Source organism: Chiloscyllium plagiosum, unplaced genomic scaffold (assembly GCF_037043375.1).
Source record: "Chiloscyllium plagiosum isolate Xiang-an unplaced genomic scaffold, Cpla_swu_hap1 HiC_scaffold_36, whole genome shotgun sequence".
Classification (NCBI taxonomy): Eukaryota; Metazoa; Chordata; class Chondrichthyes; order Orectolobiformes; family Hemiscylliidae; genus Chiloscyllium; species Chiloscyllium plagiosum.
The window spans coordinates 8,360,811-8,382,599 of record NW_028270174.1 but is presented as its reverse complement, the minus strand read 5'-3'; the positions used below and the strand labels follow the sequence as shown (position 1 = coordinate 8,382,599).

General features: G+C 42.8%; 1 protein-coding gene across 20 annotated transcripts in view; it reads left to right on the top strand.

Moving 5' to 3' along the window:
• The window catches only part of pdlim5a (PDZ and LIM domain 5a), a 278,081-nt gene that overhangs the window by 63,469 nt on the left and 192,823 nt on the right, over positions 1–21,789 (top strand). For all 20 annotated transcript variants that reach the window (XM_087979923.1, XM_087979925.1, XM_087979924.1 and 17 more), the window contains exon 3: positions 17,568–17,719. In XM_087979923.1, coding sequence (XP_087836049.1) covers positions 17,568–17,719 — 152 coding nt within the window. The remainder of the gene's footprint in view (positions 1–17,567; positions 17,720–21,789) is intronic.

The window sequence follows — 21,789 nt, the reverse complement described above, 5'->3', positions numbered from 1 at the left end:
GAATACAGCACAGTACAGGCCCTTTGGCCCTCGATGTTGCGCCGATCCAAGCCCACCTAACCTACACTAGCCCACTATCCTCCATATGCCTATCCAATGCCCGCTTAAATGCTCATAAAGAGGGAGTGTCCACCACTGCTACTGGCAGGGCATTCCATGAACTCACGACTCGCTGAGTAAAGAACCTACCCCTAACATCTGTCCTATACGTACCACCCCTTAATTTAAAGCTATGCCCCCTCATAATAGCTGACTCCATACGTGGAAAAAGGTTCTCGCGGTCAACCCTATCTAAACCCCTAATCTTCTTGTACACCTCTATCAAGTCACCCCTAAACCTTCTTTTCTCCAATGAAAACAGCCCCAAGTGCCTCAGCCTTTCCTCATACGATCTTCCTACCATACCAGGCAACATCCTGGTAAACCTCCTCTGCACCCGTTCCAGTGCCTCCACATCCTTCCTATAGTATGGCGACCAAAACTACACACAATACTCCAGATGCGGCCGCACCAGATTCCTATACAACTGCAACATGATCTCAGGACTCCGGAACTCAATTCCTCTACCAATTGGGGATTTGGTTTTAGCAGGAGTTCAGCAGGAGTAGGAGTCCACTTGTGCTTCATTTAGAAATAGTATGTTTTCAGTCTCTTACTAAGCACGGAAACCTCTTCTGTGAAAATAGAGAAGGGTCTGTTGTCTACAAAACAAAACTGACTATGCTTCCAAGTGAACAGTTGACTGTGAATAATGTGCAAGCCACAGAATGCGAGACATTTCCTCCTTTTAACCATGCCAACACTGGGGAATGTACAAAGCATCAGAAATTAGCTAAACTTTTATTGACTTCTTATCTGATGTACAATAATAGAGTCATAGAGATGTACTTCATGGAAACAGACCCTTCGGTCCAACCCGTCCATACTTAAATAAAGGAATTGAATTTTTAAAATCTTTTTGACAATATTAAGACTAATTTTTAAATTATATCTGATCCTCCTAACTTAGATCAGTATTACATTATCCCACATCTGATAAAAGTGAGCCAAATGACATTTTTCTCAACCTGTTTTATGACCCCCACCTGCAATCAGTCATAATTTCAGATGTCTTTCATGGGTTCTGAGAGTTATGATTCATGTTCCCCCTGCTATTCCCTTTTACCAATCACTCTCTCAAATCCTCTCATGATCTGTTGCCGATTGAATCTCTTGTTAACGCCACAACCCCAATTCCCTTTATTGCCTGTTTCAATTACCAGTCAACAGTTCACATTTGAGATTTTGTCCAGCTGGTGACTCCTGGGAAATGCTGTCCAGTTAGCCATGATACTAGGCATCAAGAGAGGCTCCATGCAATGGATAGCACTGAATCAGAAGGTCATGGGTTCAAGCTGAGCACACAACACTGAGCACAAAACTAGGCTGGTGCAGTACTGAGGGAGTGCTGCACTTTTAGAGGCATAGATTTTCAGGTGAAATATTAACTGAGGCTCTCAAGTGAGTATGAAAGATCCCAGGGATATTCTTCCATAGAAACCCTATCCAATATTTCCTCCCTCCCTAAAATTGCAAGTGTTCATTGATCTGACCATTGCCACATAATTGCTTGTGCACAGATTGCTGTGTTCCTACCTTACACCAGAGACTATATTTCAGTGGCTGCAAAGTAGTTTGGAACTTGAAGGCTACCCAGTGAATGCAAGTTTATTTTCCGTTCCCTAGCGTCGGATTAATTTCATCATTATAAATGGAGACTAGTGCGGGCTATGTGGGGCCAAGTCCAGTGTCTTAGCTCGCAGTGTTAAACTGTGCATCCAGTGGTTGGGACTTGTAAGTTTAAATAATTATTTTTCTGAATTGTGCCATTTATTTTAATGCTGCATCGTTTAAACCTATTCTGATGCTGTGTTTTAGATACAATTGAATAGCTCAGGCTATGATTTATACTTGGAGCCTGAACAGCCTGTCAATATTCACCTGAGGTAATGCTTGGATGAATGATCACTTGTGAGAGTTTGTGGTGCTATTGCTACAACAAGGACTTGCACTTTATAAATCCAAACAACACTTCGAATATATTACAAATAAAGGAATAGAAACATGTTTGACAGGTAGGCATAACAGCTACAGGCCATAAGTATAATGTAGTCTCTGTTAATACCACAGGGGAAGACAGGAGAAATACTTTTACCCAGAGAATGTGCAACTTGCTGCCACAGGGAGTCGCTGAGATGGATGACCTCTTGGGCAAAGCTAGATAAACACCAGGGTGAAAGAAGGAATAAAAATTGGATTGGAATCGATTAAAAAGAGATGGAGGTTGACTCACATGGAGCAGAATCACCACTGAGGCCTGTTTCTGTGCTTGCAATAAATTGAGCATTGCAACGTGCTAATGGATTCCAACCTGGTTGATGAAATAGAAGTCAAGACATACAGATCGTTCTGTTATAACACACGTTTCATTAACACAAATTCACTGTAATGTGATTGACTAACTGGGGACACTGTTTCTAAAGTTTGACCTTTTGAAACATTTGTTGGCTGTAGTGCAGTTACATCGCCAACACTTTAAGTGCTGTTTCTAAAGTTCGATTTTTGTATAAACAGAGGGTTGCACAAGAACGCAGCCATCGTGTTATAGAATAACTATTTGTACATCTTCTTCATTACTTATGAGAAAGTGTATTCACTTGTTCAGTCTTGCACCTCGCTCTCCAACTGCAGTGTTCCAGCTGTGATTTATTTACCTGTGCGCAAAGATAATTTAATATATCAGCTGTTTCTCCAGTAATATTAACAAGCAATGACTTAACAGTAACATAATATAACAGATGAGTTATTATTTATTATAAACGGAATGTTGAGGGGACACTTTGCCATCTACTGCAGAATTTTGTTGCTCACATTCGGTTTGATTTAAGTGGGACTTTTATCAGAACACTCAGGTTGCAGTTTATATGTAGGAAGCGGCTGAACAGGCTGGGGCTGTTTTCCCTGGAGCATCGGGCACTGAAGGGTGACCTTGTAGAGGTTTACAAAGTTATGAGGGACATGAATAGGATAAATAGACGAAGTCTTTTCCCTGGGGTGGTGGAATCTAGAACTAGAGGGCATACGTTTAGGGTGAGAGGGGAAAGATATATAAAAAAGACCTAAGGGGCAACTTTTTCTCACAGAGGGTAGTACATGTATGGAATGAGCTGCCAGAGGAAGTGGTGGAGGCTGGTACAATTGCAACATTTAAAAGGCATTTGGATGGGTATGTGAATAGGAAGGGTTTGGAGGGATATGGGCTGGGTGCTGGCAGGTGGGACTAGATTGGGTTGGGATATCTGGTCGGCATGGACGGGTTGGACCAAAGGGTCTGTTTCCATGCTGTACATCTCTATGACTCTATAACTCTGTCTTCAGTACAGTAACAGTTCCACCACTGTTTGCAAGCGAAAATCACAGAATGACACTTGCTTTGTCACTTCTCCCTAGAATAGCATGGCTGTTGTTTCCATAATTTCTAAAGTTCTGCAGTTTGCAGACTCTAACTCCTCCCAATCAGTATTGTTCATGGTGTCACTGTTTAAGATAAAGAGTCTCAGAGATGTACAGCACGGAAACAGACCCTTTGGTCCAACTCATCCATGCCGACCAGATATCCTAACTGTGTCTAGTCCTATTTGTCAGCACTTAGCCCATAAACCTCTAAACCCCGCTTTTCATATACCCATCCAGATACCATTTAAATGCTGTAATTGTACCAGCCTCCATCACTTCTTCTGGCAGCTGATTCCATACACTCATCACCCTCTGCGTGAAAATGTTGCCTCTTAGGTCCCTTATTATATCTTTCCTCTCCCACTGTGTGGACTATAAAGTAAAAATAGAAAATGCTGAACGTATTCAGCAAGTCTGGCAGCATCTCTGAAGAGAAAAACAGAACTGGGGTTTTATTTTAGCTTCTGGTGAAAGGCTATTGACTAGAAAAAAATGTCTCTGTGTCTCTCTGTGTCTCTCTGCGCAGATGGTGCTTGATCGGCTGAGTTTCTCCAGCGCTTTCTGTTTTTGGTTCGGATCTCCATTTGCAGTGTTTTGCTTTTCCGTTGTGTTTGTGAAATATCCTGTCGGTTCTTATGGATTTGAAGTTTGGAAAGTACAATTGCTTTGTATTCTTCTTATTCATGCTATTCCAGGCTGAACTGCCCCAGCCCACTCCTGGCTGGTCTCCAGTGCTCTACCCTCTGCAGTATTGAGGTCATCCAAAAGATCAGCCTGCATTGTTACTCACATCATGTCCCATTCACCTCTCTCACCCCTGTGCTCACTGACCTACATTACATTGTTTCCCGTTCAAGCAATATCCTAATATTAAACCTTTTATTCTTGTTTTCAAATCCAACCATTGCCAGACCACCACCTGTAATCTCCTTCATCCCCACAACTCTTGGAGAGCAAAGTTCCTCTAATTCTGGCCTCTTGAGCATCTGTGATTTTAATCAATCCATGGCTGGTCTTGCGTTCAGTTACGTGGAGCTAAGGTCTTGAATTTTCTCTCTTCACCACCACTACCCCTTCCCTGTTCTCCAGGTCTCTGACCTTCTCCTATCCCTCTCTCTTTTTTTTTCTCCTGTTTGAGGTGCCTCTTATATCCTACAGCCTTGATCATGCAGTTGACCATCACACCTAAGAATGGGCTCGGTGTTCAATTTTGCTTTGCAGAGTTTCTGTGTCTTGGCGCATATCGTTATGCGAAAGGTACACAAGTGCAAGTCCTTCATGTGGTTTCCCCTTGAAGTTGAGATTACAGATTGAGTCCTGATTTTGCAGAGCAGAATCAAGAATGTTGTGTTCTTGGATTGACAGAGTAAGCTTGTTAAAATGAGTCCTGTGTAAGTCTGGGAGAAGGAACTGACGGAATGATAGCATGGCAGGGAATGCCTTACCATTTAAAAAAAGAAATGATGGGTACAAAATGCAAATATTTGCCACGTTTAGCTCCCAATCAAAAATTTGTGAACTTTCCAGCATCCAGCACAATAATCAACTCTTGGCAGCTTTTCAGCAAAGCAGATAAGCTAACTAGAATCTTGGGACTGCATTTTCATTTGGAACCTACTTTAATAATAGTTCTTTGGGAAAACGAGCTCTCAGCATTTGCGATATGTAATGATGCCAGGCCTTTTTATTTTAAAACAAAACGCTGCAGTAAGAGCTATGATCCTTTTTGAAAGACTGATGCCAAGGTTCCTGCCTCGTAAACACATAAAAATGCTACAAAAGGCAAGGGGTCGCTTGGTTCAATGAACTTTGCTCTTTGGTGGGTAAATGATTCCTGAAGGTTATTGAACACTGCTTGTTCAGTCCTTTTTGTGCAATTATTCCACCCAGTCTCTCATCAGCCGCACAAGAATCGCAAGTCTGTACCAGCCAGGGGATTCTTCTTTGAAATACCACCTTGCAATATTTTACTGGGGAGAGCAAGTGAGGCTTCAGTTTAACATCTCATGCCAAAAAAAAAACAATCTGCACTTCCAGTGATGCAGCACTTAGTCTGTAATGCCCCAGGCGTATCAGTCTGGACCTTGTGCTTGAATCTCTGAGAGTAAGACTTGAACCTGGAACCTCCTGACTGATACAGAGCTAACTGTACTGTCCATGAGGCCGCTCTTTCTGGGAATCTTACCCAACCACATATTTCTCTCATTATTTCTGTGACATGATTCTTTTGAGTCAAATTTACTCCACTCACTCTTGTCTGAAAAAAGATAGTGGGGGAGGTGAGGGGAATAATTTATCTCTAAAACTTTCCAGCTTTATTTTGAACATCAGCTGCCCCAGAGAGAGAATCACAGAAGTGTTGTGGTGCAGATGGAGGCCATTTGACCCATTGTTTTTACACTAGTTCGCTAAATGAGTAGTATTACCGAATGGTACTCTCCTGCTTTTGCCCCATGTCCTTGCACACTTAATCCAGATGACCTTCCAGTACCCTCTGGATTGCCTTAATTGATCCTGTCTTCATGACATTTCCAGGCAGTGCATTCCACACCCTGACTACTCACTGGGTGAAAAAAACATTTCTTCTCACTTTGCTCTTGCTTTTTCTTTGCAGATCACTTTTTAAATGTTTAATTCAGAACATTCAAACAACTTTACCCTTTAGACATGTTACCGTTCCTACTTCTCGCAGTAGTTTCTTAACAGAAGTAAAATCAATGGGAAAACACCCTGGGCTTAATCTCAATGAAGCTTATCTTTTGCTAATGTGATTTTTCCGTAAGACGTTAATGGTACCAGGAATGACTCCAGACTATCCTGAATGATTGATTAAATCTATGTACGTTTCCTCCATTATATCAAAGTCAGGGGACCAGAATATTGCCTGCCTATTGGCATGTGCTGTGCACAGCTCCCTAGTAAATTGCTGAGATTATTTAGGAACTTAGTTGGGTTTATTTCAAATTGCCTGAGTCTTTTAGATTGCCACTGTGTAGCAGTTGTGACAGATTGAAGGTTACACATCCCAGTTGTAGTCACTGCAACGCATGCATACTACGTACATTTGGCCTCAGAGTTCTTGCTTTGGGGCTCCAGCTATAAATCACCATCAACTTTAAAGTCCTGATTTGGTTACATTTGGCATGTGAGAGGAAGATGAGTGGTTGTGTTTGTCAAGTATTTGAAATCACAATTTACACTTGATAATCAAGTCCTCACTGACTGCTCTCTCGTAGACAACAAATACAGTTTCAAAGGTTGCTGCAGTTTAAAAACTGTGATTGATTTATGACAGAGGGTGGTAGATGAAAGGTGGAGGTGGACAGGTTAATGATCCAGGAGGATGCGGTATCTGACTGGTGTCTTTTCCTGGGTGGAGGGACCTTTTTAATTGCAGCCTCACCCACGGCTGAGGTGGATCCGGTTTTAAATTGGAGCCAGGATAACAGATTTAATAACGCTAGCAGATGGAGAATTTAAACCCCAATCTTATATCTTGCGAATAGGATTCTAGTTACTGTTTTGATTGTAATCATGAAGGTGTACATTGAGCTAGTGGGGCCTGATTGCTAAAGCTTTCACAAGGCCCGTTTGATGGCAGTCCTGATTTTGTCTGGATCTGTCTTGCTGTTGGCCTTGGTAATGTTTCAGTGCTTATCGGGTAATTTTACAGGCTATTAAACATGATTCTATCTCTGAATTGCTGAGGCAAGACTTCAAAAGGTCCATGTCAGAGCAATTGTAGATCTTTATTTGTTGATTCCTCTCATGTGCGCTACAGGCAAGCACTTTGTGATGGAGGATGCCCTTTAATGATGTGACACATTTTGCAATAAAAGCAGATACTGTTTTCTAATCTGATGAATATATTTAATGAATGAATGGCCTTGAGCTGCACCAGATGTTGACCCATTGAAGTTATGACTAAAATGAATTGGATTTGCCACAGAAATTAAAAGGTTTCCATTTCAGTCGTGCCTTCCATCAGACATCTCAAAGTGCTTTACAGCCAATTAAATACATTTGTAGTGTAGTCTTATGAACCAGACCAAATCCCCTTTAAATGTATCAAGCAGATTGCCGAGACCTGAGCTTTTATCTTATTTAAAGGCACATTGTAAGATGCTGTGTTCCAGATGTATTTTGTTTGGTTACACAATTCGGCTTTAAGCAAAACACACTTTATTCTTACACCACAGTTGAAATGCAAACAAAAGAAAGAAGAATTTGAATGACTGACTAACTCTGTTGGAAATCTTAACAGAATAAAAGATGATTTAACTACTAGACAGCAACTGTTCCAATATAGTAGCATCCCATAATTATACCCTTGACAAAACAGATTGTCTCACATGATTTTGATAGCAGAGACGGAACTCCAACGTTTAGCTGTAACAGAGAGATGAGTTACAGTTTCCAGAGCCAACTTTGAAGCCCTAAACTGCTGAATGCTAAACTAACATCCTGCTTCTGTAGGAGCCTGCCTCCATCCATTCATGCTACTTCTATTGTTCTGGCATTTTCCAAAAAAAAACCCAAGGGCACACAAGCTGTTTACTTTATTAGTTTCGAATACACAGCTCTCCTCCAAAGGCTCGAACCTTCTCTTCCAAAAAAAAGCCAGGACAACGTACACCTCTTAACCCCATAGTATTGTCACATTTAGTTATTGTAATGTATTGCAATGGTAAGACAGTGGAGCATCGTTGCGTTAGACATCCAGTGGTTTGCTACCCTGTGAGCTTCCAGTTCAATCCCATCATGGCCGCTTGTGAGAATTACATTGAATTAAAAAGAAATCTTGAATTATAAAGTTGAAAACTTTTGTTGTGATGTCCCACCTTGTTCACTAATAGCATTTTTGGGGAGAAAATTTACCATCCTTGCCCAATCTGGACAGGATGTGACTCCAGAAAAGAGTGTGGTGCTGGAAAAGCACAGCAGATCAGGCAGCATCTGAGAAGCAGGAGAGTCAACATTTCGAGCATAAGCCCTTCATCAAGAATGAGGCTTGTAGGCCGGGGGATTGAGAGATAAATGTCAGGAGGGGTGTGGAGTTGGGGGCAAGGTAGCTGAGAATGCAGTTGGTGTGATAGGTCCTCCCCACACCACTGCCCCCCCCCCCCCAGGCCCCACTCCCCTCCCATTTATCTCTCAGCCCCCCCACTCCACAAGTCTCATTGCTGATGAAGGGCTTAGGCTCCTCCGGATGCTTTCTGACCTGCTGTGCTTTTCCAGCACCACACTCTCGACTCTGATCTCCAGCATCTGCAGTCCTCACTTTCTCCTAGATGTGACTCCAGACCCACTCTCTGAAACGGTCTAGTAAGCCACCCACTTCAAGGGCAATTAGGGACAAGTAACAAATGTTGGACTTGCCAACAATGGCCACATGACATCAATGTATAAAGGAAGCCCAATACCGACTTCCTTTTTGTCATGTGTGATGAAGGGATTAATATTGGCCATAATTGTCTTGCTCTTCTCTGAAATAGTGCTGAGGGATCTTTTATGTTGACCTGGAGAGAATGAGACCTCTGTTCAATGTTTGATCTAAAAGTGCAGTACTTCTGGCAGTGCAGTACTCTGTTAGTACTGCACTGAAGTGCCTCCCATTGCAGAAGTGAGTTGACTTAGGAGTAAGAATGGAGTGGAGTTGTGTTGAGGGCAAAGAATTCATTTCACTCATTCGTGTTCTGTTGGGGGCCTTTGAAGTCAATTGACTCAATGTGCTTCTGATCAGAGTTACTCTTGACTTGGTTTAACCTGCTTTGGGTGAGTTAGGCTTTGAGCTCCATGTCTTGTTTGTAGGATGAGAATTAAATCTGAGGGGCAGCTCATTCTGTTACCCTGGCAGCCATAATTTGTGTGAACGTGATGTTTGTGAAAGCTAAATAAAGTCAGGATTATAATTATTTCCATGGATCAAATGTAAGTTATTAGGGAATCTTTTTTGTCCTGATCCATTCAATATCTGTACTTATTTACAAACCTGTGCAACAGAGAAGATGAGCTGAATGACCAAATCTCTGATGTGTTCTATGAATAGGGTTTCATTCTTCAATGTAAAGTACTTCTCTCTCCCTTCCTCTCCCCTCTCCCCTCTCCCCTCTCCCCTCTCCCCTCTCCCCTCTCCCCTCTCCCCTCTCCCCTCTCCCCTCTCCCCTCTCCCCTCTCCCCTCTCCCCTCTCCCCTCTCCCCTCTCCCCTCTCCCCTCTCCCCTCTCCCCTCTCCCCTCTCCCCTCTCCCTATCTACCCAGGGTTAAAATACATCAAAAATTCCATCTTACCCTGTGATCATTTGATGCATGAAATGTTGCAAGAAAAATGCTACATTGTGTAATTTGCTAGATTAATACCAGTGGATGTAATGTTTGTACAGTATATAGTAACTAGCTGTAATAATTCTTTGTTGGATTCTTCAATACCTTGACATCCACATCCAGCCGTGTACGTTACGAGGGAGAATCTTAGTGTTACTGCATCAGTGAGACACTTTGGAATCAAAAATCACTCAAAATCTGGCTGCTATTACCATTCCTTCGTTCCTTTGGAAAATCCCCTTAGATCAGCATCACTCCTGATTCAATTCGGAAAGTTGGTGAGCTGGAAAATCTGTTTGGCGGGGGGAAAAGACCAAAAAGAATGCAGTTGTGAGATTCCATTTGTTAATTGATGCTTAAATTGGGATTGTCATCTTGTAGGGCACGTTTTTCAATTCTCATCTCTCTCTCCTCATAATACAGGATATTTAACAAAGAAAAATGTTTTCAAACATCTCAATTCATCTATCCAGGAATTTCAAATAGATTTTTTAAAAATTCTAGCTTTTTAATGACTCTTGACTTGACCTGATCATTCATCGCAATAGATGTTCTTTATCTTTTTTATTTGTTCATGGAATGTGGGCATTGAAGTGCCTCACATTGCAGAAGTGAGTTGACTAAGGAGTAAGAATGAAATCCAGTTGTGTTGAGGGCAAAGAATTCACTCATTCATGTTCTTTTGGGGGCCTCTGTAGTTCTTTGATTCAGTGTGCTTCTGTTCGGAGTTACTCTTGACTTGGTTCAACTTGCTTTGAGTGAGTTAGGCTTTGAGCTCCATGTTTTGTTTGCTCATCCCTAGTTGCCCTTGAGAAGGTGTTGGTGAACTACTTTCTTGAACTGCTCCAGTCCATTGATGTAGATAGATGCAAATACTGTTTGGGAGGGAGTTCTAGGATTTTGACCTGAGGACACTGAAGGAACAGCAATCTATTTTCAAGTAAAGATGGTGAGTGGCTTGGAGGAGTCTTGCAGATGGTGGTGTTCCCAGGTGTCTGCTGCCCTTGTCTCTATAGATAGTAATTCTCATGGGTTGAAAGGTGCTGTGAAGGAATCTTGGAATGAGTGCAGAGCATCTTATACATAAGGTAAACAGCTGCTATTGTGTTCCAGTGGTGAATGGAGTGTATGTTCAAATGGTGGGTTTGATGCCAATTAAATGGGCTGCTAATTCTGGATGGTGTCAAGATTCTTATGTATGATTGTAGATGCACTCATCCAGGGAAGTGGAGCACATTCCTTCACAATACACTTTCTTTTGGCAGGTTTTGGGAAGCCAGGAGTTGAGTTACTTGCTACAGAATTCCTAGCCTTTGACCTTCTCTTGTTGCTGTAGTATTTTTAGATGGTTCAGTTCAGTTTCTGGAGTCTTTGGAAAACAACAACATGTTGTTGGTGATCATTTCTGTCAGTATGAGGAATTGTTCCCTGGTTTATGGACCCCTTTTTCCTTTCTCCTCATCCTGGTAACATCTGGAATCTTTGTATTTCCAGACCACTGTCTGGTGTCACTCTGTAAGCTCACGGAGGTGCAATGTTTGGTCCAGCCTGAACAGTAAATTTCTTCCACCGTTCCTATTTCAGATCTCGGACAATACAGATGAGCCTCTTCGCTCTGCTATTCTAGTGCCTGAAGAAGGGCTTATGCCCGAAACGTTGATTCTCCTGTTCCCTGGATGCTGCCTGACCTGCTGCGCTGTTCCAGCAACACATTTTCAGCTCTTATTCTAGTGCCTTGCCCCTTAGTGATCCGTATTCAGTGCTGTCCAACCAGAACCAGATCATCAAAGAGTTGGGTGGTGTTAGATGCAGATACAGTAGCAATGTTTTACAAGGCATTTATACAGACACATGAGCAGGCAGGGAATGGAGGGGTATGGACCATATGCAGGCTGGTGGGATTGATTTAGAATGAAATCATGGTGGGTCAGCACAGACATGGTGGGCTGAAGGGCCTGCTCCTGTGTTGTTATGGTTTGAAAAGAGGCCATTTGCCCATTGAGTGTTCATTGTCTCTCTCAGCATTTAATGTTGTGTTTTTGTTTCCCCTGTAAATCTCCATGTCATTAAAATAGAATAAATAATTTAATACCCTTTTGAATGCCTCAACTGAACCTGCCTGCACTACGTTTCCAAGCAGTGCATTCCATACCCTGACTACACACTGCCTAAATTTACTACATTGGAGAAAGTGAGGACTGCAGATGCTGGAGACCAGAGTTGAAAAATGTGGTGCTGGAAAAACACAGGCCAGGCAGCATCCAAGGAGCAGGAGAATCGACGTTTCGGGCATAAGCCCTTCTTCAGGAGATCTACAACTGTGAGATCTCCATCCTCTCTCTCAACCATTGGCAACTGAGCCTTCCATTATGTGGGCCCTAGGTTCTGTCCATTTCTTGACCCCTCTCTTTTCCTCCTTTACACATAGTTCCAGGGCTCTGTGGTTCGGTGCAGAGGTTTGGTTAGCAATTCATCCTCTGAAGCTCATTTTGCAACATGAAAGACGCTATGTAAATGTGATGGTCTGTGATACTCTAGTACTTTGACTACTTGTGTTTGTAATTGGTTGCTGTGCACTGCTGGGTGTGTTTAAAATTGAGGCTGTCAAGCAACCTCTACACCTCTTGTGAAGTGCATGTGTTCCTTATTCTTTTCCTTCTACATTCAGTACTTCAAATAAAAGGAATTCTCAACCTGACCCCTCTGTATATAAGTGGTGGTTGCAGGTGATTATTCACCAGCAATAAGATGGGTGTGAGGAGTTTTGTTTCTGAGTAGGGCTGGAGAATCGGTGCTTGTTCTGATCAGAGCAGAGAGCGCTGAGTGGAGGATTGAACATGCGTTTGGAGCACTGCGTAAAATTCTGGTCGCCCTGCTAAGAGAAGAATATTATTATACTGGAAAGGGGGCAGAAAAGATTTACAATGATATTACCGAGATTGGAAGGTTTGAGTTAAAAGGAGAGGGTGGAAAGGCCGGATCTTTTTATCCTTGGAGAGTAGGAGGTTAAGGGGTGACCTTACTGAGGTTTATAAAATCATGAGGGGCATAGATAAGGTGAATAGAAAAGGTCTTTTCCCCAGGATAGGGTAGTTCAAAACTAGAGGGCATTGGTTTAAGGTGAGAGGGGAAAGATTTAAAGGGACCTGGGGGGCAACGTTTTCACTCAGTGGAGTGTATTTGGAACGAGCTGTCAGAAGAAGTGGCGGATGTTGGTACGTTTTAAAAGACATTTGAATAGGTATGTGGATAGGAAAGGTTTTGAGGGATATGGGCCAAATGTAAGCAAATAAGACTGGTTCAATTTAGGTGATATGGTCAGCATGGATGAGTTGGGCTGAAGGGCCTGTTTCCATGTTGTATTTTTCAATGACTCTATAAAAATTGAGTCATTTGGATAGTCTAGATAAGGAGAAACTGTTTCAGATCATTGGCAAAGGAGATGAGAATCTTTTTCAATGTAGCAAGTTACTATGATCTCAAACATACTATCTTGAGTACCGGTGAAAACAAATTGAATAGTTTCTTTTAAAAAGGAATCAGATACTTATTTGAAAAGACTTGAAGGGTGACAATGAGGGAGGGGGAAAAGCAGGGGCTTGTTGTGATGAATTCATTCACAGATGCGATGGGGTGAATGGCCTCCTTTCCACATGGTACGTTTCCATGGTGATCTCTGGGAATCTAGGGAATTTCTGGAATAGAAACAAATTGAACTGAGGCAGGGGATTTATGGTGTGCTCCAGTTACTGCACTGTGGCATCAGCGTTAGTTGACCTTTTATTTCTTTGCTGATGTTGCACGAGTTGTTTCCAAGGTTGAAGTTAAAAGCTGAGGTCATGTTATTTAGAAGCAGCGATTAGCCAGTTCGAATGATAACTGCTTGGTAGCTCCCCCTTCATCCATGGACTTTCATTTTAAATGTACAGAACTGCAATTTGGACAGGCGACATCTACGTGGGGTGGGGAAGGGAAGGGATTATTGTAAATGTTTCAAAATTAAGTTGATAAAGACTGTGAATTAATATATTTAGTATAAAAGCTGTGTCACTCTGTCTCTGTGTGTTAGCTTTCTTCTCAAGTGCACTCGCGTGAATGAAGTCTGTTCTTCCATAATGCTATGGTTGTTACTGTTACGTCAAGTCATACAGCATGGAAAGAGATCCTTGCGTGCAACCAATCCAGGGCGGCATGGTGGCTCAGTGGTTAGCACTGTAGCCCCACACCACCAGGGATCCAGGTTTGATTCCAGCCTTGGGCCACTGTCTGTGTGGAGTTTGCACATTCTCCCCGTGTCTGCGTGGGTTCCTCTGGGTGCCCCGGTTTTCTCCCACAAAATAAAGATATACAGGTTAGGTGGATTGACCATGTTAAATTGCCCATAGTGATAGGTGCATTAGTCAGAGGGACATGGGTCTGGGTGGGTTGCTTTTTGGAAGGTCAGTGTAGACACGTTGGGCCCAAAGTCCTGTCCCCACACTGGGGAATCTAATCTAATCTAATCAATCCATGTTCCCAAACTAAATTAGTCCCATCTGCCTGCGCTTGGTCCGTATCCCTTCAAACCTATATCTGTTCATATCATACCATATCTATTCATGTCCATCCAAATGTCTTTTAAATTTTGTAACTGTACCTGCATTCATCACGTTCTCTGGCAGTTCATTTAAACCACACTTTATAGAAAAATCACACTTTAAAAACAGCGCTTAAAGTGTTGGCGTTACAGCCAACACGTGTTTTAAAAGTTCACACCTTAGCAAGTGTCCTCAATTCGCCAATCACATTACAGCGAATTAAGGTTAACGAAACCAGCGTTATAGCGGAACGACCCGTGCAGTGAAATGTTTACAAGTCGCCCCTTATGGCGCCATCTTCAGTACAAATGTACATATTCCTAAGTACAAATTTTTAACTTCTTGAGGCTGGGAGACTGCTCGGGAATCATCTCTAGGCTGGAAGTCCACACTGAGGCTGTGCTGGGCTGAGAAATCTCCATTGAGGTGCAGAGTCTGAATCCACCCTCGGTGAATTAGCAATGGGGAAATGTAGGGCTACAGGGATAGGGTAGAGGGGTGGATCTAGAAGGGCTGCTCTTCAAGGGGGTTGGTGTGGACCTGATGGGCTGAATGGCCTGTTTCCACATTGTAGGGATTCCATTATTCATTGTCATCAATGTAAGTGTTTATATATGTGTGTGTGTGTGTGTGTGTGTGTGTGTGTGTCTGTCTTCCCATCAATACATCAATTGCTGCCCTGGTCTGTATAAGGTGACCAAAGCCTTTTTTTATCCTTTCATGTGATCCAGTAACAAAGCCAGCATTGCTGCCCATCATTAATTGCCCTTGAACTCAGGCTCAGGTCATTTCCACATTTCTTTGTGTCTCGAGTCATGTCGAGGCCAGATGAGGTTTTTATAACAATTGATGATAGCTTTGTGAACACCATTGCAGACTGACATTCGATTCCAGATTTATTCATTCATACAAGGTTAGCTGCTGGGGTGGGATTCAAACCTATGAACTCAAGGGCTTTGGCTATGCTGCTGAGTTATGAGACCCAGTGATAATACTATGCTGCCATTGGGTCATCCTCGTGATCATTATCATGTTTCATTGCTACAACTGAAGGCAGGAAGTTATTAATGTTGCCCAAACGTATGTTACTGTGATCGCTTGCCTCGATTTTCCAGTGCTCTCGAATACCTCAGCAAAAGATTATCGTGAGTCACACAGTTCTGTCTCATAGAATCGTGCAGAGAAGTGTGAGGTGATACACTTTGAATCGTAGAACCTGTACAACATGGGAATAAGCCATTCGGCCTACCAAATCCATACTGACCCTCCAAAGAGTATTCCACCTAGTGAAATCTTCCTCTCTTCTCTTCCCATTCCCCTACCCTATTCCTGTAACCCTACATTTCCCATGGCCAATCCACCTAACCTGCACATCTCTAGACTGTAGGAGGAAACCAGAGTACATGGAGGATACCATGCAGACACAGGGAGAAACTTCCCACAACCAGTCGCCTGAGACTGATATTGAACCCGCGTCCCTGGAGCTGTGAGGTAGCAGTGCTAACCACTGAGCCACCATGTCGTTTCAGTGTCACAATGTTCAGCCTTTGAGTCCAGTCTCTTGGCTAGATTCTCTCCCAGGCGCGCAGATTGTGGTTTTGATGTCCCTTTCTGAAAGTTGCTGCTTCACACTGCACTTGGAGGCTGTGGAGCTGATGAGAACATTAGAGGGAGCACTGCTTTTGCCGTGCCTTTTGACCAAGGCCTCAAGCTGAGGGTCCAGCTGCTGCTCTGTGGCTGTAAACAAAAGACCTCCGTGGGAGTGTTTTGAAGAAAGGGAAATTCTTGCCAATATCCTGACCAATATTTATACCTCGATCATCAACTCGTTGTAAGAAAAAAATTACCTGGTATTATTACATTACAACAGGCAGCAGCTATTTTGTTGCAAACAGTAATGTACCGTACTGATGACACTTTAACCCCACTGCCTGTAAAGCCCTTTGAGAAATCTGCTGTTCAAACAAAGTGGGATATAGAAATGCAAGGCTTTGTTTTGAATTCAGATCTCCAAATTCTCAAATCCAAGCTGAAGATAAAATTGAATTTAGTGACTCATGTTTCTATTTTTCCCAGAGATTTCTATTCCCAAGTAACAAATGTTTTACACCATTATAAAATGTTATATTGTAAATCTTTACTTTGGTGTTGAGGTATAGGCTAGTGATTTAGTGCTCACATGTAAAGTGATGAACATGAACAGGTGATGCACAGAATGATTCAATCTTCTTCAAACATGAATGGAAACTTCCAGAATAACTTAAACAGATTTATGCCTCAAGGACATTAATCAGGGAGGGAAAAAGCAGTTTATGGTTGAGAATGTTTGAAGTCACTGCTGTGGAACACACTAGGGTGCTTTGTGATAGCTGTTAATTGTAACATCCTGTCCTGTGTGACTTTTGTGGACAACAGTCTGGGGAAGGTCAGCAGCATTCCCTGTAATTTCCCAGCTAAAGATTCAGTATGATGATTGCAGAGACTTTGCACAATTTCAAAGTACTATTGAAAACCTTCTCATTCTTTTGATGTTGTTCACTTTACGCTGGACATTGTGGAAATATAACAGCTTCACTTTAAATATGTCTTCCTCTCATCTCTTCCACTTTTACTTTCCCCTCTTTCTTCCAATCTTTTTTTTTCTCTCCTTTGTCTTTCCTTCTCTTTCTTGTTCTTGCCCCCTTTTCACACAGTTCTTTCGCCCCTTGTCCCTCTTTTTCTCTCTCTCTCACTCTTTCTCTCTCTCCTGCTTTCTCTCTCTTTTTCTCGCTTTCTCTTGCTTTCTCTCTTTTTCTCTCGCTTTTTTTCTCTCTCACTTTTTCTGTCTTTCTCTCTCGCTTGCTTTTTCTCTCTCGCTTGCTTTCTCTCTCTCTCTCTTTCTTGTTTTCTCTTGCTTACTCTCGCTTTTTTCTCTTGCTTTTTTCTCTCTTTCGCTTTCTCTCTCTTGTTTTCTCTCTTTCTTTCTCACAGGCTCTCTCTCTCTCTTTTTCATCACCTCTTCATATAAGTCCAGATTTGGCTTCCTATGTTTGAACTTTCAATCCAGTCATTGTGCATGTGATTTTAAAAGGTACTGTCAATGTACCTAATGTATTCCTCTCAAATCTTGATGACTATACTTTATGTGTGTGTGTACCTGAACTTCTTTTCCCAAATGTTGTTGTCATTCCAGCTGACTGAAGGTGGGAAAGCTGCCCATGCAAGCATCGAGGTCGGGGATGTGCTTCTGTCCATCGATGGGCTTAGCACTGATGGAATGACTCACATGGCAGCTCAGAATAAGATCAAGGCGTGTACTGGATCCTTATCACTCAACCTGCAGAGGTAGGCATCTGTCACTGGGAAGGGCTGTGGTCCAATGCTGCAGTGGTAGCGTCCCTCCCTCTGGGCCAGAAAGTCCAGGTTTAACACTCAGCTGCCAGAGGTGTATTGTCACATGTACAATCTTATTGTCGCACACATGCACAGGCACACGCTTGCAATCTCTCTCTCTCTCTCTCTCTCTCTCATACACTCGCTCTCTGTCTCTCTCATGCACTCGTGCTCTCTTGCACACTTGCATGTAGTCGCTGTCTCTCTTTCTCTCTGTCTCGCATTTGCATTCTCAGTTGCTTTGTCTCATGCTCTTGCTTGCTCTCTCTTGTGAGCACTCAATTTCTGTCTCTCTCATGTGCATTCGCGCTTGCTTGCTCTCTGCCTTGTGCGTTCGCTTGCTCTCTGTCGTGCATGCTCACTCTTGCTCTCTTAGTATCTCGTGTGCGTGTGCTCACGTTCGCTCTCTCGGTACCTCACGCGCACTCGCTCTATCATGCACGCTCGCATTCTCGCTCTCCCGGTATCTCGCGCAGTCCTTCTCTCGTGCTCTCAATATCTCGCGCTCTCTCGGTATCTTGTGCTCTCTCGGTATCTTGTGCTCTCTCGCTGCCTCTGTATCTCGTGCATGAGCATTCGCTCTTGCTCTCTCGGTATCTCTCATGCACTCACATTCTCACCCTCTTGGTATCTCGCGCACTCGCATTCTCGCTCTCTCGGTGTCTCTCGCTCTCTACCTTGCGCGCACTCTCACCAAGTCAGAAGTCACATGACACTAGCTTATATTTATGTGAAATCCCAAGCTTTCAGAGCGCTGCCCCTTCATCAGATGAAGAGTGTCTCTCTGTCTCTGCCACCTGATAAAGGAACAGCGCCCCAAAAGTTTGTGATTTAAAATAAACCTGCCAGACTGTAACCTGGTGCCGAGTGACTTTTGACTTTGTCCACCCCAATCCAATACGACACCATCACATCATAGCTCACTCTCCAGTCACAATTGCATGTTTATGGTGGAGTTCCAAATGCAGTTTGCATTGTGCTAATCACATAACAAGTCACCATGGTAAGAGTACAAAGGTCAAGAGGTTTCTGCTTCTTGAATCAGTAAGTTGACAAAGGCAAATTTCTCTTGGCACTGAATCAGTGCTTAGGTACTCTACCTTACAGCTCAGTTGTGACCTAATTGAATGAAAGAACAGGCGTTTAGTTTTTGATTCTTCCATGGGATGTGGGCATCAGTGGCCAGGCCACATTTATTGACCATCCCACAGTTAAAGTGTCAACCACATTGCTATAGGCCTGGAGTCACATGTAAGCTAGGAGGAATTGAATAGCCTGCACCTATGCCAATTGGCAGAGAAAGTCCGTAAGTCATGCCAGGCCAAATTGACTGTGCAGGTAAATGACATTAAATTCACCCAATTTCACAAAATACTGCTCTCCCTGACTGCTGGAGGTTACATTTTGAATACGAAGTGTGCTGAAGAGAGATCGGCCTGCCTGGATCCAGTTAGGAGCTTGCCCCCTCCCCCTACCGTCCCCCTCCCTCCCTCCCTCCCTCCTCCATTAGTTTGCATGACAGAAATGGTGAGATACCTTCCCACTGATCCGGAGGCATGAATGGTGGGCTGGAGGGAGGGCTGGTTGGGTGGGGTGAATGAAGGTGATGTTGCTGCTGCAGCTTCTGAGTTACAGAGGACCCCTTGTTACTATAATGGGAATGAGTGCAACATCTAAGCTTGTCCCTAGTGTTGAGATGTCTATTGTAAGCTGTATGTTTTAAGCATTATGATGGAATGTGTTCTCTTGATTCTTGAGCAGCTAAAGCGTTTTAAAGTGCCGAAATGGTTGGTGTAGGATTTTGTTCGGAATGCAACTTGATCATTAGCAACGAGAGAAGAGCTCTTTTTAGCTGGGGCTACATGTCCTTTAGCATTCCGTTGTAAGTCATGGGATCTTTATTCTGTTTTTAGAATGAATCTTCTTAATTTTACTCCCTTGAGCTTGTGCATGTATGTGATATAAATGTTTCAAGTGTAGCTAATTGCTATATATAAAAACAAAATCTGTCTATGCAATTCAACTTGTTTTCTTTAAAAAAAATTTACAAGTACAAAATAGGTATGTTCTGAAATTTGAAATAATGTACTTGTGTCAATAAAGCTGAAGAGGAAACTGGCAAAATTCTGCAGCAAATAGAGGGGAAAGTTTGGTGATGTAGACCTGAGGAAAGTCTGATGTAGCACAATTTCTTTTTAGCTTCAGATCTAAGTTAGTGTCAATTTCTAGACTGTTACCCTGGCAGAGATAAGGATGATAGGGGAGCTTCTTGATTAGCATGAAGCTAATAAATCAAAGAATTTATGATCCATAAAAACCAGTAAAAGTGGCCAATAATGATGACTACCTTTAGAATATTAGTTTTGTTCCATAAAGCCAAACTAACTTTGGGCTGTGACAGAGCGTAGGAAATGGTAATAGGTACTGGCCATTCATCCCCTCCAGTCTGTCTTATTTGTTGAGGGACACAAGCTGATTGTTTACCTTGTCCACTTTCTCACCCTAATCTCAAATTCCTTGATTTTAAACATTACTGAAAGGAGAGCAAACGTTGAAGTGTTTTGGTTTGCACTGATTGGATCTAGGTTAGAAAAATCCTATGAAGAAAAGAGAAACCATTTTATGTAGAAAGCTGTTATAGAGCTGCAACAAGATCTCACGACTCTTAAACTCAATCCCCCTGTTAATGAAAGCCAAAACACCATATGCTTTCTTAACAACCCTGTCCACTTGGTCTAGGACGTTTAGTGATTAGTATCGTGGTATTATCAGAGAAAAGTCTGAGAGCAGTGTCAAACTGTCATGTTTTTGGGAGTGTCAAACGTAAGCCACTTGCCCCTTTTTTTTGTTTGTTTTGCTGTCTGTCAATGATCTGGACTTGAGATTAGAGAGGGCAACATTGGAACAGGCAATATATTCGAACAAAGACTCCAAAGGCACACCTGATGGAATGGTCACATAGGTGTTATGGAACAATGCAACATAATCCATTTGTTTGGAGGAAGCACAAGGATGCACTAAAGACTGGCTTTTTTGAAAAAGAAAGCCAGCTTCTAAGTTTCTTACTGTATATTTGAGAGGAGAAAGTTAATAAAACTTTTTTTAAAGGAAAGTGTGCACTTTGGATTCTTGTTTTTTGTTACCCAAGAGCACTTGCGCTTAATTGTGGCACGGTGGCACAGTGGTTAGCACTGCTGCCTCACAGCGCCAGAGACCCGGGTTCAATTCCCGCCTCAGGCGACTCTCTGTGTGGAGTTTGCACGTTCTCCCCGTGTCTTCGTGGGTTTCCTCCGGGTGCTCCAGTTTCCTCCCACAGTCCAAAAGATGTGCAGGGTCAGGTGAATTGGCCATGCTAAATTGCCCGTAGTGTTAGGTAAGGGGTAAATGTAGGGGTATGGGTGGGTTTCGCTTCGGCGGGTCGGTGTGGACTTGTTGGGCCGAAGGGCCTGTTTCCACACTGTAATCTAATCTAATGTTACAAGCTCGGGATTAGACCACAGTTGAATGACTTCCTACAATTTAGAATCATGGAGATTCATCACTGATCAGAAACTCAATAATGAGAATGAACAAGAGTCTTCTCTAGAAGAGCAGAAATTCAGGAGAGGTCTGTAATGCACCACTCAGCTCACTCTGTGCACTGCTGGTTATACTCTGCACACTGCTGGTTATGCTCTGCACCAGTCTGGATATGCTTAAAAGTTGAGAGGGACTTGGAACTGTGGACAATTTCCTCCAATTCACCTCTTTTTGATTTTAGTGTCTTTTTTTAGGTGTAGAAACCTGTTGGGGCATAGGATGGTGTATAAGGGGCAGTGTTGCAAGAAGAGGTTGTGATAACTTTTGTTTTCCTTTTATGCATTCATGGGGTGTGGGCCTCAGTGGCAAGACCAACACTTTTTGCCCATATTCTCCTTGACCACTTCAGACAGGAGTGGGTATGGAGTCGTATGTAGGCCAGACTGGATAAGGACAGTAGAATACCTTTCCCAAAGAGCATCAATGAACCATTAAATGGTGCT